This window comes from Sminthopsis crassicaudata, chromosome 1, assembly GCF_048593235.1.
Source record: "Sminthopsis crassicaudata isolate SCR6 chromosome 1, ASM4859323v1, whole genome shotgun sequence".
NCBI classification, from domain to species: Eukaryota; Metazoa; Chordata; class Mammalia; order Dasyuromorphia; family Dasyuridae; genus Sminthopsis; species Sminthopsis crassicaudata.
Window position 1 is genome coordinate 33,740,983 of NC_133617.1, and position 13,971 is coordinate 33,754,953.

A 13,971-nucleotide genomic window follows, 5' to 3' on the forward strand; every position below is an offset into this window, starting at 1 on the left:
GCTCTGTCCCGATGGAAGGCTGGGCAACTCATTTCCTAGGTCTCAGTTTCCTCATGTTTCCTTTTCTAGCCCTGGGATCCTCGGTCGATTGTGATGGAGCACAGTCAGACAGCCCAAGTAGCTGGAAGGATCCTGCTTGTGACAAACCAAAGTGGGGATTTCCAGGGCCTCCCTCACCCTTAAACTCCTTCCCAGCCACGTGGGCCAACGTGTGCCTTCTCCCTGCATTCACAGCTACACCTGGAGAAAGGGTTCCCACCTCTACTTAGTCTCTGTCCACTCAACTCCTCGGCCCTGGCCCTTGGACTGGCCTCGGCCCCTGGACTGGCTCCCCATTCCCAGTCTGGTTAAAGAGCTCTCTCCAAGGTCGCTCAGCACTCCCTCCTCCCTAAATGCAGCCATCCTTTCTTCAACCTCCCAGCAGTTTCTCAACACTGCTGACTTTTCTCCTTCTCTGGCACCCGTGATGGAGGATTCTAAAGGTTTTCTTCCTAATTCTCTGATTCTTCCCATCTCTTCTGACAAATCTTCCTCCTAAATGCCCTGAGCATGGACACGCCCCACGGCCCCCACTTTTACTTTCCTCTCCTCTCCTTTTCCCACATTCTCCTCCTTGGCAATTTCTAGCACCCTCTCATCGATTACTGACCCAAAGGCTCCGGGATCTCTTCTCTCCAGTCTCTCCCTGGGATTTCTACTTCGAACCGAACATTGCTGAAACGGAATCATCAGCTCTCCTTCCTGCCCAAATCTGCTTTGCTTTATTCTCTGTTTCTACTGTTTCAGTAGACTATAAGCTCCCTGAGGGGAGGAACTGTTTTAATTTACTTTGTATGTGTTTTCTTTTCTTTTTCTTTCTTTCTTCCTTCCTTCCTCCTCCTCTTCTTCCTTTCTTCCTCCTCCCTTTCTTTTTTCTTTTCTTTCTTTTTCTTTCTGTTTCTTTTTCTTTCTCTCTCTCTCCTTTTTCTTTCTTTTTTCTTCCTTCCTTTCTCTGAGGCTGGGGTTCAGTGACTTGCCCAGGGTCACACAGCCAGGAAACATTAAGTGTCTGAGGCCAGATTTGAACTCGGTCCTCCTGACTCCAGGGCCGGTGCTAATCACTGCCCACCCAGCTGCCCCTGTGTGTTTTCTTCAGCAGTGTATTCATGCCTATTATTTCCCCTGAGTGAAAGTAAGTTTCCTGAGGGGAGGGAGTCTTTTTTGACTTAGGGAGATGCTTAATAACTGCTCATGGATGGAGCGCTCGAGGTCTCTGGATCCCCGCGGGCATCTAGGAGGGAGCACTCTCTCTTCCTCGGGCCAGCTTCAATCTCTTCAGATTTGGGGCTCCCCCCCCCCCGTGGGCTGTTTCAGCCTCTGCCTCTCCCCCCCCCCCTCCATGGGTTTGTCCTTCTGGAGGCCCCAGTGAGGCTGACAAGCCCTGCTGCTCACTGGCCAGCACAGTCAGCCTGGGGCTGTGGAGGACTGCCTCAGTTGTGGCTTTCTCCCTCAATTCAACAGACACAGCATTAGACTCTGAGGATAGGAGCAAAAAAAGGAAAAAAGAAAACAAACTAGTTCTTCCCGCTGCAGAGAGACCTAATCCTCAGGAAGTCTGAAGGGACGCTTCTCGCGGCCCCCATTTCTCCTCCCTGAAGAACAGGGCTGAACGTCCGGCCGCGAGCCCTCACGGCATTTCCAGGTCACAGCCCGTTCTTCCTCTCTTCCCACCGAGGGCTGTGGGGGTCTCCCCACACACAGTGCTCCCAGAGTCCCCCAGAAGGAGGTGGGCCAGGCAGTGCTGACACCAGGCCGGGCCAGAGGGGCCGAGCTAAAGTCCGGCGAAGGCCCTGGCCAAGCCCCTTGACCCGCCCTCCGCCCCAAGAAGAGAAAGGAAGATGAGGGGCCCTGGGCCCCACTTACTGTTGGCGATGTTGGAGGCAGTGTAGCTGTCAGCCATGCCAGAAACCTGGCTCGTGATGCTGACCTCACTGGCCCGGCGGAAGCCCCGGAAGCTGGGGGCCGTGCCGGGAGAGGAAGGGGACGCGTTCTCCAAGAAGACGGCATTGTGGGACTGGATGACATCCGCTGCACGGAACAGAGCCACGAGTCACTCAGAGTCTCCCTGACTTCTTGGACTCCTCCCCTGCCTGCCCACCCCCCCGAGAGGCAAGAGAGAAAGTGGGAGGAAGAGCCAGCCCCCCACAGCATCAGAGCCAAACCAAAGGCCGGCTAGAGAGGGGCAGCCGGGCCAGGCGCGTCCTGGAAGAAGAGAAGAGAGCCCCGAGAAGAAATGGGAGGAGTGCAAGAGGGGACCAAGCTGGGGGAGGGGACAGGCTGGGGAGGGGGTGAAAGGCGGCTCCGGGGCCCCTCGGCGAGGGATGCGAGGCCGACCCTGCTCTGGGGCTCATGGCCGCTGGCCTGTGGTCCCAAGGGGCTCACCTCCTCTTTCTGCTTGCCTGACCCTGGACTACGGCTCAAAGCCCAGGCAACTCACTAGGATGGTAAGTTAGTGAAGAGTTACCGATCAACAGTGGTGGAGGGAACGTCCATGCTGGGAGCACCCTCACTGATGAGCAGCAGCAAACAAACACAACTGGGAAGGGGGGGGGGCTCCCTGGGTTCTGTGGATCTGTGTGGAAGGATCCGTTTCGGGGGAACTAGAGAGCCCAGGATGAGAAGAGAGGGATTCCCAGCCCCTCATCCTGCCGGACTTGCCAGCTTCCTCATCTGGCACCCACGGCCCTTGGGGCTGACACAGGGTCTGTGTTCAAATCCCGTCTCTGACCCTTTCCGGCCTTGTTCCTCCTCCTGAACATGATTGGTTGCTTGGGCCCCTTTGAAATCCCCGGGGGAGATTGGGGAGAAGAGTTTTGGGGGCCCCCGGCCCCTCAGTTCTGGGTAGGGAGGCCGGAGGGGCCGGCCCGGGGGGCTAGCTCCCCCCCTTCTATCCCCAGAGACCCCACTGTGCCGGGCAGAGACGCCCTTGAGAAGCACGTCCCCCTTTTTCTTAATGACTCTTGTCTCGCCAGGTCGCTTCCCCTCGGCCCCTACTGCCCCTCTACTAGTGGAGAGATGCCCGCGGGGGCACGGTGCCGAGCTGGCCCAGCCCGGGGCACACCAGGGCTGAAGAGACCGGCGCCCTTCTTCCGGCAATCTGGACTAGGCTGGGCGGCGGGGAGCTGGGCCAGGGACCGAGCCGCCCAGCCCTGCTCCTGCGCACATGCCCAGTGTCTGAGCCCCTGGCCCTCCGGCCTGCACAGGCCAGCGAGGGAGCCTTTGGGGACAGGGCAGGAGGGGCTTTGTCTCAACAGGTGGGGGGGAGATGCAGGGAGGGGCCGAGCCAGGGGAAGGAGCCAGGGAAGGCAAATGGCATCTGCGTCCTCACGAGTCAGAGCCATGCAGCGTCTGGGAAGGGAGGGGAGGCAGAGAGGGAGGCAGGGAAGGAGGGAGGGGGGAGAGACAGAGACAGAGACAGACAGACAGAGACAGACAGAGAGACAGAGACAGAAAGAAGGGGGGGGAGAGAGAGAGAGAGAAAGAGAGAGAGAAGAAAAAGGAGGAGAAAGAGGAGAGGGGGAGGAAGAGGAGGGAAAGAAAAAGAGAGGGAGAAATAGAGAAAAAGGAAGAAAAGGAAGGAGGAGGAGAAGAGAAGGACGAGGAGGACAAGAACAAGGAGAAAAAGAAAAGCAGGGACAGAGACAGAGGCAGGCAGAGGCTCTGGCCGAGCTCAAAGCCAAACTGACCAGTGGGGATCCCCGGGCTGAAGGCTTCTCCTGGGGCCCGGGGGAGGGAGGCAGGAAGGGAGGAGCCTGCTGTGCGGCAGGGAGGCAGGAAGGGAGGAGCCTGCTGTGCGGCAGAAGCTCCCAAGTCCTCACCTGCCCAGGGAGGTAAGCTGCTCTGGCCCTCCTCCTCCCGCAGAACCAGAGAGCACCCGGGGACGGGAGGTGCAGGGGGAAGTGCCCTGGACCTGGGCCTTCTGGAGACCTGGGCCTGAATCCTGGCTCCAACACTCACTACCTTTTCAGCTTCTCTTTCCTCGTCTGGAAAATGGGCATATCAAGGGACGTGCTGCACCCCCTCCCCGGCTGCTGCGGAGGAAGCGCTGGGAATGACCGGGAGGGGACAGGGCGGGCGTCCTGGCTGGAGCCGGCCCCGGGGGCACCACTGCAGGGGCCCGGTGAGGGGAGGTGAATTAAGGGGGAACAACTGTGCTTAATCCGACTTTTCATCGGGCTCAAAGGGAAACAGAGACCCAGGGGGGCGGCCCGTGGCCCGAGCACGTGCGGACCGAAGCTGGGCCTTCTGACTCCCAACCTGGGCTCCTTCCCCTGCAGGGGCACCGGGCGGCCTTCAGAGCTCCGGCCTCCTTGGCTCAGTGCAGCGCCCCCGCCTCCAGCACTCACACATTTAGTGCTTAAGGTTTGCCAAGCCCTCCACAGATCTTCACAGCCTTCTAGTTATTATTATTCCCATTTTACAGATGAGGAAACTGAGGCCGGGAAAGGCTATGAGCCTTGCCCAGGGTCACACAGCTAGTAAGTCTCTGAGACAGGATTCAAATTCAGCTCTTGGCTCCAAGTTCAGAATGTCCCCCCACCCCCCGGCTTCCTCTAAGGAAAGCCTCGGTGTCTCTCGGCTGGGGCTCTGCAGCAGCCTCAGTTTCCCCGTCGTAAGATGAGAGGTCTGGACCAGAGCTTCCCTTTCTAGCTGTAAATCGGGACTCCCGGGGGAGGGGGACCCAGGAAAAGCCTTCATCCTCACGGCCAGTGAGGACCCCAGGACCGGCACACTCCACAAAGGCACGGGGGTGGGGGGGGACGTTACACACACTCAGCACAGCCAGAACTTTTCCTGGAGCCATCCTGGCAGCTCAGCACGGGCACGGGGATACTGGTTTCCATGAAGCTGTCCTGGTGCTGGAGGGGGGCCGGGGAGCCGCCCTCCAGGAGGAGCACGGGGTTGTTCTGCACTGTCTCTACTGCAAGCAGACGGGGAAAGAACAGAGGACAAGAACGAGAGGCGTGACCACAGTCCCCCAGGCCGGCCGCGGGCAGGACCCGACACACAGCACGAGGACTGGACACTGCCCGGAGGCGGACGAGGGACCCAGGCCGCACGGGCCCTGACACACGACGGGTACACACGGAGCGCGGGGGCCGCGGGGGGGGTCAAGCTGGGCCTGCTCCCAGAACCCCGGGGGCCTTCGTGCGCAGGGTCCCGAGCTTGTCACTGGCCACGCGGTTTATTCTAGGCTTCCTCTTGTTCCCCCCAGGCCCCCGCCCCGGGAGGAAGCAGACAGCCGACAAGGGAGGACTCCTGCCTCTGCCTGTGATGAGCCCACAGCCTGGCTGTCCCCACATGAGGTTGCTGGTCAGCGGCTCGGCCGGAAGGCCACGAACTCCTGGTGTGGGCCCAGAGAGGGATGGACTTTCCTCTCTGGTCTCCCTCTACATGGATCTCAGGCAGCTGGGTTACTTATCAAGGATGCACCCTCCTCCTCCCCCTCCTGCTGCTCTTCCTCCTCCCTCCTCCCCCTCCTGCTGCTCTTCCTCCTCCCTCCTCCCCCTCCTGCTGCTCTTCCTCCTCCCTCCTCCCCCTCCTGCTGCTCTTCCTCCTCCTCCTCCTCCCTCCCATCCTGCTGCTTTTCCTCCTCCTCCTTCCTCCTCCTCCTCCTCCTCCACCTCCCTCCTCCTCCCCATCCTGCTGCTCTTCCTCCTCCTCCTTCCTCCTCCTGCTGCTCTTCCTCCTCCTCCTCCTCTCTCCTCCTCCCTCCTCCTCCCCCTCCTGCTGCTCTTCCTCCTCCTCCTCCTTCCTCCTCCTCTTCCTCCTGCTGCTTTTCCTCCTCCTCCTCCTCATCCCTCCTCCTCCTCCTGCTGCTTTTCCTCCTCCTCCTCCTCCTCATCTCTCCTCCTCTTCCTGCTGCTGCTCTTCCCCCTCCTCCTCCTCACACAGGCTCCCCCTGCCTCCTTCCCTCCAGTGTCTCCATGTCAGAGCCTTGCTGATCCCAGGGACAAAGGTTGGGAAGAGAAGGGGAGCCCAGAGACCAGGAGCCTCGAAGGCCATGGACCGTCCCCAGTGCTAAGTGCACTACACAAGGGAAAGAACTGACTGCAGGTGGGCGGCCCGGGTGGAGGAGGGGCCCCAGGGCACCAGAAGCCCACACCTACCCACCATCGCCCCGGCTCCCGCAGAGAAAGGGGCCCCTTACCCAGCAGGGTGGAGCAGCCGTCCCCCAGGGGGAAGCGCTGGTAGCGGGGGATGTTGAAGGGGGGCAGGGCATGGAACCTCTTCTCCAGGAGAGGCTCCAGACGGGAGGCCGAGGGGTCCGCGGGGTGGAAGAGGTTGTACACCTGCTGGCAGGCGGGCCGGAGCTGGAAGACTGAGGAGGGAAAAAGGAGAGGCCGGTGAGGGGGGGTCCTCGGGACCCCGCGGAGAGGCCCCTGACGGGCGCGTGAGTGCTCCAAGGCTGCTGCGGGAGCCGAGGGCGGCTCAATTCTCTCCATCGGGAGCTCAGGGTCTGCCCTTCGCCCTTTTTTATTTTTTGCATCCGCCGGCTCAGCGAGGCTTAATAACAGTGCTATAAAAAAGGGCACCCAGGCTCAGGATAGAGAGGCCGGAGATGATTGACATGAACCGAGGCAGAGCCCGGGGGGCCGCGCGGTCATTGACCCAACAACCCGATGCCCTCGGACAGGAGCCTCCGCACCCAGAGAAAGAGCTAAGGACTGAATTACGTCAGCCCAGGCTGTGGTCACCGCTTTTTTCTGGTTTTTTTTTTTTCAATCTCTCCCATGTTTTTTCCCTTTTGCTCTGATTTTTCTCTCCCAGCCTGATTATGAATGAATGTGTGTTAGAAATAAAGTTACCAGAAAAAACCACTGGCTGAGAGCGCTCGTGGCTCCCCGGCCCCCGGGGCGGCGGTCCCCAGAGCGCCAGAGGCCCTGGCTGGTCCTCCCTCCGTGCGAGGAGCACAGCAGCGGGAGGACCCAGGAAGCCACGAGCTCCCTGCGTGACCCGGGCCACGTTCGGGGGGACCCGTTGGCCACTTCCCGTACAGGTAAAGCACTTTCTGGGCCGGTTTTCTTGTCCATCAGATGGAGAGACTGAGCAAGAGGGTTACTTTCCAGCCCAAATGAATTAACCACCAAGGGTTCTGCAAGCCTGAAGGCAGCGTGCGAGGGCAGCGATTATTAAAGATATTAGGAATGATGATGTCCCTGATTCTAACCCTGAAAGGGGGGGGGTCACTATCTGTGACCTTTCTCAATTTAAGCTCCAGAGTCTGATTAATGGGTTCACTGTCCCGGGACAAGTCGCTAAGACTCCCTCCCCCACAGAGGGTCTGGGCATCCTGGCGGTTTTCTGCCCATGGACTTGGCGCGGGGAGGAGGCTGGAAGAGCAGAGGCCCTTTCCTAGCCAGGCGTCCTCTCCAGGTGTGGGAACTCACCGTCCAGGGCCGGGATGACCGTCTTCCTGAGGGCCAGGACTAGCCCCAAGGGCGAACCAAAGAGGAAGAAGTCGGAGATCTCAAACTCAAACTTCCCGTAGCTTCCGGTCCCGTCCAGCATGGTGGAGCTGCTCGAGCGGCGCGAGTTGGGGTCATTCCGCAGCACGCTGGAGTGCAGGCTGCGGGGGGAGGTCAGACCTTGTGAGGTGGGCCGGGTCCTGGAGCTCCCGCCCACCCTGGGGCCCAGCGAGCAACAACCAGAGGGCCCCTTTCCTTCTCAGCCCTGGCTGGAGCCGGCTCAGGCGCTGGGCTCTCCCCAAAAGGGGGCCCTGAGGGCAAGCCCGGCTTCACCCAGGCACGACACTGTTGGTTCAGGGACAGAAGCTGTCTGCTCTGGGGAGAGTCCGGCGGGGGCCGGAGGGCTCTGGGACGGATGCGTTTCCGCGGTGCCCTCGAGGAGCTGGTGCTCTCCAGGGCAGCGTCCCTCGCCCAGACCCCTCGCCCTGACAGACAGCATGGGGCCCTTCAGCATCCCCCTCCCCATCAGTCCCAGGGAGAACTGGGAGCGGGCCTGCAGAAGGTTAGAGAAGTCTTTCCTTCTGGGAAGGGTGGAAAGCTCCAAGCTATAAGACTGGACTAGAATCTGCCTATGTGACCATGGAAAATCATTGGACCCTCGAGTCCTCAGTATTCTCATCCATCCAATGGGCCACTGAACCGGGTCGTGGGACTGCTCTGAAGCAACCACTTTGCCCACTCTAACTTGCTCACAAAGGGTGAGCTGTGCTGTTATTCTGCTGAGGAGACAGCATGGGTCTCTAGGCTTGGGGTCAGAAGGAGCGGGTTCAGGTTCTGACTTGGACCCCTCCTAGCTGGGTGACCTTGGACAAATCAGTCACACCCCCCCTAAGCCTCAGCTTCCTGATTTGTAAAATGGGGAGCATGGACTTTAGAATTCCCCCCTAGTTCTTCCAGTGTGTGATAGGAGGGCAGCTCTCAGATCGCCACCCTTGTGGATCAACTAGAAAGGGCAATGTTGAGTCTCCCAGAAGTCCCAGTATGACCCCCCCCCAGCCCCTCATTACCTGGAGAGGAAGGCCTGGTGCTGTTTTATAGTGTCCACCTCGTAAGTGGACGAATCACTCCTTTTTCTGGGAAACTGCTTTTTGGGATCTTCACCCCCATTGCTGCGGGGGATGTCGATGTTGCTTCGGCTCAGGTGTCGGCTGCTTTCCAGGCTGGAGCCGCCGCCGCCACCAGCACTGCCACCCCCACCGCTAGAGCCGGCGGCGGCACCCCCAGAGCAGTGGGAGTTGTTCACCAGGATCCCGGGGGACAGGAGGTCGGTGTCCTGGAATGGCACCCCTACTGGTCACCAATGTCTGCCCGGACGCAGAACCAACCCCAGGCTCTGCCCGTCCCTCTGCCGCCCTGGGGGATGGGGCCAGGCGACGTGCCCACTGGCATGGGAGAAGGGACCTGCCTGGCATATCGCTCGCCCCCTGAGGAGAGTCCTCACTGGCTCAACTTAGGGCACAAGCCTCTCCCTCAGACTGATGAGCTCATCCTCTTCTGGGTGTTGGGGCGTTTTTGCTGCTTAATTTTGCTTTTCCTCTCTTCCCCCTCATTCTCTGTCACACACATCTCTAGGGTGGAGGGAGGACAAGATGCACCGGGGAACACGGGTAATGTAGAAAGCAAAGGTGGCGATAAGAATTTTTTTTTAATCTATTCTATAAACACTCTGTGCCCTCTTATGAAATTACAGGCTCCATCACCAGCCCTGAAGTCAGGAGGACCTGAGTTCAAATCTGGCCTCAGACACTTAGCACTTCCTGGCTGTGTGACTCTGGCCAAGTCACTTAACCCCAAGTGCCTCAGCAAAAAATAAATTTAATAAAATAAAATAATATTGAAAATGCAAAAAATAAAATAAAAATTACAGGCTCTGTGCCAGGCTCCATTCCTATTTTTACACATGTTTTCTTCTCAGTTAGACTCTAAGCTCCTTGGGGACAGGATCATTTTCACTTTTCTCTCTGTCTAGCTCAGAGTAAGGGCTTAATACATGATTGGTTGATCAAAAAAAAAAAAATTCCCATTGATTAATGAGTGTAGTGAAGGCATAGGAAAAGCTGGGGTTCAGGTTCTACTCCTGCTCAGAGCTTGAAAGCTCATCCCAGAGGAGCTGTCTGTCAGTCACAGTGAGGCTGTGGGGTATGATGGGAAAAGTTACAGGAGGGATGGTGGCCGCCTCTGACCATTAGGAATCCCTTCTGGGATCTGAGCCTCTAACCAGGGCTCTTGCTCTTTCCGTGATCCGCCCCCAAGGCCAGGAGAGCTGGGCTGTCAGGATGGTACGTAACAAAGTCTCCTAGCTCAGTCCGAGTCTCGGGAGCAGCCACCAGGTACCCAGAGGCACGGGGCTCAGGCGGGCCCATCCCGTGAATGCCCCTGCCGCCAGGTCAAACTGTGACCTCCGAAGGTACAGTGAACTGGGGTCTGAGCGGGTTCTAAAGCCTCTCTGTCCTTTTACAGTCTGGTCTGGGGCAGGCGCACAGCGGTGCGGCCCTTACTGGAGTAGGCTTTCGGGGGCTGCCTGGTTCTCTGAGCATTTCAATCCACCCAAAGATTATTAAGCACTTGCTGCAAATAGGGCGCTCTGCCAGCGGTCAGGACAGAAACACACACTAAGTGTTCTGGACCCCCATGGAGCTTAAAATCACAGCATTTCTGCCAAGGGCTTTACAATACATGATCTCCTCCAGGGCCCACAACCACCCTGACAGGGAGGGGCTCTTATTATACCCGTTTTAGTGGCAGAAACAGAGAGGCTAAATGACTTGCCCAGTGTCACCCAGCAGCATTTGAACTCAAGTCTTCCTGACTCCAGACTCAGCACTCTAACCATTCAGGAAGCTCTCATTCATAGGGGGATCTGTGTCTATGTCTGTGTCTGTGTCTGTGTCTATGTTTGTGTCCGTATCTATGTCTGGGTCTATGTCTATGTCTGTGTCTCTATCTATGTCTGTGTCTGTGTGTGTCTGTGTCTATGTCTGTATCTATGTCTGTGTCTATCTATGTCTATGTCTATGTCTGTGTCTGTCTCTATATCTGTGTCTGTGTCTATGTCTGTGTCTGTATCTATGTCTGTGTCTGTGTCTGTATCTATGTCTGTGTCTGTATCTATGTCTGTGTCTGTATCTATATCTGAGTCTATGTCTATGTCTGTGTCTGTATCTATGTCTGTGTCTATGTCTATGTCTGTGTCTGTATCTATGTCTGTGTCTGTGTGTATCTGTGTCTATGTCTGTATCTGTGTCTGTGTCTGTATCTATGTCTATGTTTATGTCTGTGTCTGTATCTATATCTGTGTCTGTGTCAATGTCTGTGTCTGCATCTATGCCCGTGTCTGTGTCTATGTCTGGGTCTGTATCTATGTCCGTGTCTGTCTGTGTCTGTATCTATGTCTGTATCTATGTGTGTTTATGTCTATGTCTGTGTCTGTGTCTATGTCTGTTTGTATCTGTCCGTGTCTGTCTGTCTGTGTCTATGTCTGTGTCTGTGTCTATGTCTGTGTCTGTCTGTGTCTTTATATCTGTGTCTATATCTATGTCTGTGTCTGTGTCTATGTCTGTGTCTGTATCTATGTCTGTGTCTGTCTGTGTCTGTATCTATGTGTGTCTATGTCTATGTCTGCATCTGTATCTCTGTCTGCGTCTGTATCTATGTCTGTGTCAGTGTCTATGTCTGTATCTGTCTATGTCTGTGTCTGTGTCTATGTCTTTGTCTGTGTCTATGTCTGTGTCTGTCTGTGTCTGTATCTATGTCTGTGTCTGTGTCTGTATCTATGTCTGTGTCTGTATCTATGTCTGTGTCTGTGTCTGTATCTATGTCTGTGTCTGTATCTATGTCTGTGTCTGTATCTATATCTGAGTCTATGTCTGTGTCTGTATCTATGTCTGTGTCTGTGTGTATCTGTGTCTATGTCTGTATCTGTGTCTGTGTCTGTATCTATGTCTATGTTTATGTCTGTGTCTGTATCTATATCTGTGTCTGTCTGTCTGTGTCTATGTCTGTGTCTGTCTGTGTCTTTATATCTGTGTCTATATCTATGTCTGTGTCTGTGTCTATGTCTGTGTCTGTATCTATGTCTGTATCTATGTGTGTTTATGTCTATGTCTGTGTCTGTGTCTATGTCTGTGTTTGTATCTATGTCCGTGTCTGTCTGTCTGTGTCTATGTCTGTGTCTGTCTGTGTCTTTATATCTGTGTCTATATCTATGTCTGTGTCTGTGTCTATATCTATGTCTGTGTCTGTGTCTATGTCTGTGTCTGTATCTATGTCTGTGTCTGTCTGTGTCTGTATCTATGTGTGTCTATGTCTATGTCTGCATCTGTATCTCTGTCTGCGTCTGTATCTATGTCTGTGTCAGTGTCTATGTCTGTATCTGTCTATGTCTGTGTCTGTGTCTATGTCTGTCTGTATCTACGTCTGTGTCTGTGTCCATGTCTTTGTCTGTGTCTATGTCTGTGTCTGTCTGTATCTATATCTATGTCTGTGTCTGTATCTATGTCCATGTCTGTGTCTGTGTCTGTATCTATGTCTGTGTCTGTGTCTGTATCAATGTCTGTTTCTGTGTCTGTGTCTGTGTCTTTCTGTGTCTGTATCTATGTCTCTGTCTGTGTCTATGTCTGTGTCTGTATCTATGTCCGTGTCTGTCTGTGTCTGTATCTATGTCTGTATCTATGTGTGTCTATGTCTACGTCTGTGTCTGTGTCTATATCTGTGTCTGTGTCTTTCTGTGTCTGTATCTATGTCTGTGTCTGTGTCTATGTCTGTGTCTGTATCTATGTCCGTGTCTGTCTGTGTCTGTATCTATGTGTCTCTATGTCTACGTCTGTGTCTATGTCTGTGTCTGTGTCTGTATCTATGTCCGTGTCTGTCTGTGTCTGTATCTATGTCTGTATCTATGTGTGTCTATGTCTACGTCTGTGTCTGTCTACATCTGTGTCTGTGTCTATATCTGTGTCTGTGTCTGTCTCTGTCTGTATCTATATCAATGTCTGTTTCTGTGTCTTTCTGTGTCTGTATCTATGTCTGTGTCTGTGTCTATGTCTGTATCTATGTCCGTGTCTGTCTGTGTCTGTATCTATGTCTGTATCTATGTGTGTCTATGTCTACATCTGTATCTGTGTCTATGTCTGTGTCTGTGTCTGTATCTATGTCTGTGTCTGTATCTACGTCTGTGTCTGTGTCTGTGTCTATGTCTGTGTCTGTCTCTGTCTGTATCTATATCTGTGTCTATATCTATGTCTGTGTCTTTATCTATGTCCATGTCTGTGTCTGTATCTATGTCTGTGTCTGTGTCTGTATCAATGTCTGTTTCTGTGTCTTTCTGTGTCTGTGTCTATGTCTGTGTCTGTATCTATGTCCGTGTCTGTCTGTGTCTGTATCTATGTCTGTATCTATGTGTGTCTATGTCTACGTCTGTGTCTGTGTCTATGTCTGTGTCTGTGTCTGTATCTATGTCTGTGTCTGTATCTACGTCTGTGTCTGTGTCTGTGTCTGTATCAATGTCTGTTTCTGTGTCTTTCTGTGTCTGTATCTATGTCTGTATCTATGTGTGTCTATGTCTACGTCTGTGTCTGTGTCTATATCTGTGTCTGTGTCTTTCTGTGTCTGTATCTATGTCTGTGTCTGTGTCTATGTCTGTGTCTGTATCTATGTCCGTGTCTGTCTGTGTCTGTATCTATGTGTCTCTATGTCTACGTCTGTGTCTGTGTCTATGTCTGTGTCTGTGTCTGTATCTATGTCCGTGTCTGTCTGTGTCTGTATCTATGTCTGTATCTATGTGTGTCTATGTCTACGTCTGTGTCTGTCTACATCTGTGTCTGTGTCTATATCTGTGTCTGTGTCTGTCTCTGTCTGTATCTATATCTGTGTCTATCTATGTCTGTGTCTGTATCTATATCAATGTCTGTTTCTGTGTCTTTCTGTGTCTGTATCTATGTCTGTGTCTGTGTCTATGTCTGTATCTATGTCCGTGTCTGTCTGTGTCTGTATCTATGTCTGTATCTATGTGTGTCTATGTCTACATCTGTATCTGTGTCTATGTCTGTGTCTGTGTCTGTATCTATGTCTGTGTCTGTATCTACGTCTGTGTCTGTGTCTGTGTCTATGTCTGTGTCTGTCTCTGTCTGTATCTATATCTGTGTCTATATCTATGTCTGTGTCTTTATCTATGTCCATGTCTGTGTCTGTATCTATGTCTGTGTCTGTGTCTGTATCAATGTCTGTTTCTGTGTCTTTCTGTGTCTGTGTCTATGTCTGTGTCTGTATCTATGTCCGTGTCTGTCTGTGTCTGTATCTATGTCTGTATCTATGTGTGTCTATGTCTACGTCTGTGTCTGTGTCTATGTCTGTGTCTGTGTCTGTATCTATGTCTGTGTCTGTATCTACGTCTGTGTCTGTGTCTGTGTCTGTATCAATGTCTGTTTCTGTGTCTTTCTGTGTCTGTATCTATGTCTGTATCTATGTG

The 13,971-nt window shown here is 54.1% G+C and overlaps 1 protein-coding gene across 14 annotated transcripts in view; it reads right to left on the reverse strand.

Annotated features, from left to right (window-relative positions):
• The window catches only part of PITPNM2 (phosphatidylinositol transfer protein membrane associated 2), a 266,887-nt gene that overhangs the window by 13,065 nt on the left and 239,851 nt on the right, over nt 1-13,971 (reverse strand). For 10 of the 14 annotated variants that reach the window (XM_074298788.1, XM_074298768.1, XM_074298776.1 and 7 more), the window contains 5 exons: nt 8,516-8,781; nt 7,431-7,609; nt 6,191-6,361; nt 4,811-4,960; nt 1,903-2,067 (listed from right to left, as the gene is read on the reverse strand). In XM_074298788.1, coding sequence (XP_074154889.1) covers nt 1,903-2,067; nt 4,811-4,960; nt 6,191-6,361; nt 7,431-7,609; nt 8,516-8,781 — 931 coding nt within the window. The remainder of the gene's footprint in view (nt 1-1,902; nt 2,068-4,810; nt 4,961-6,190; nt 6,362-7,430; nt 7,610-8,515; nt 8,782-13,971) is intronic. The other 4 variants (XM_074298846.1, XM_074298806.1, XM_074298857.1 and 1 more) reach the window with 1 other exon arrangement.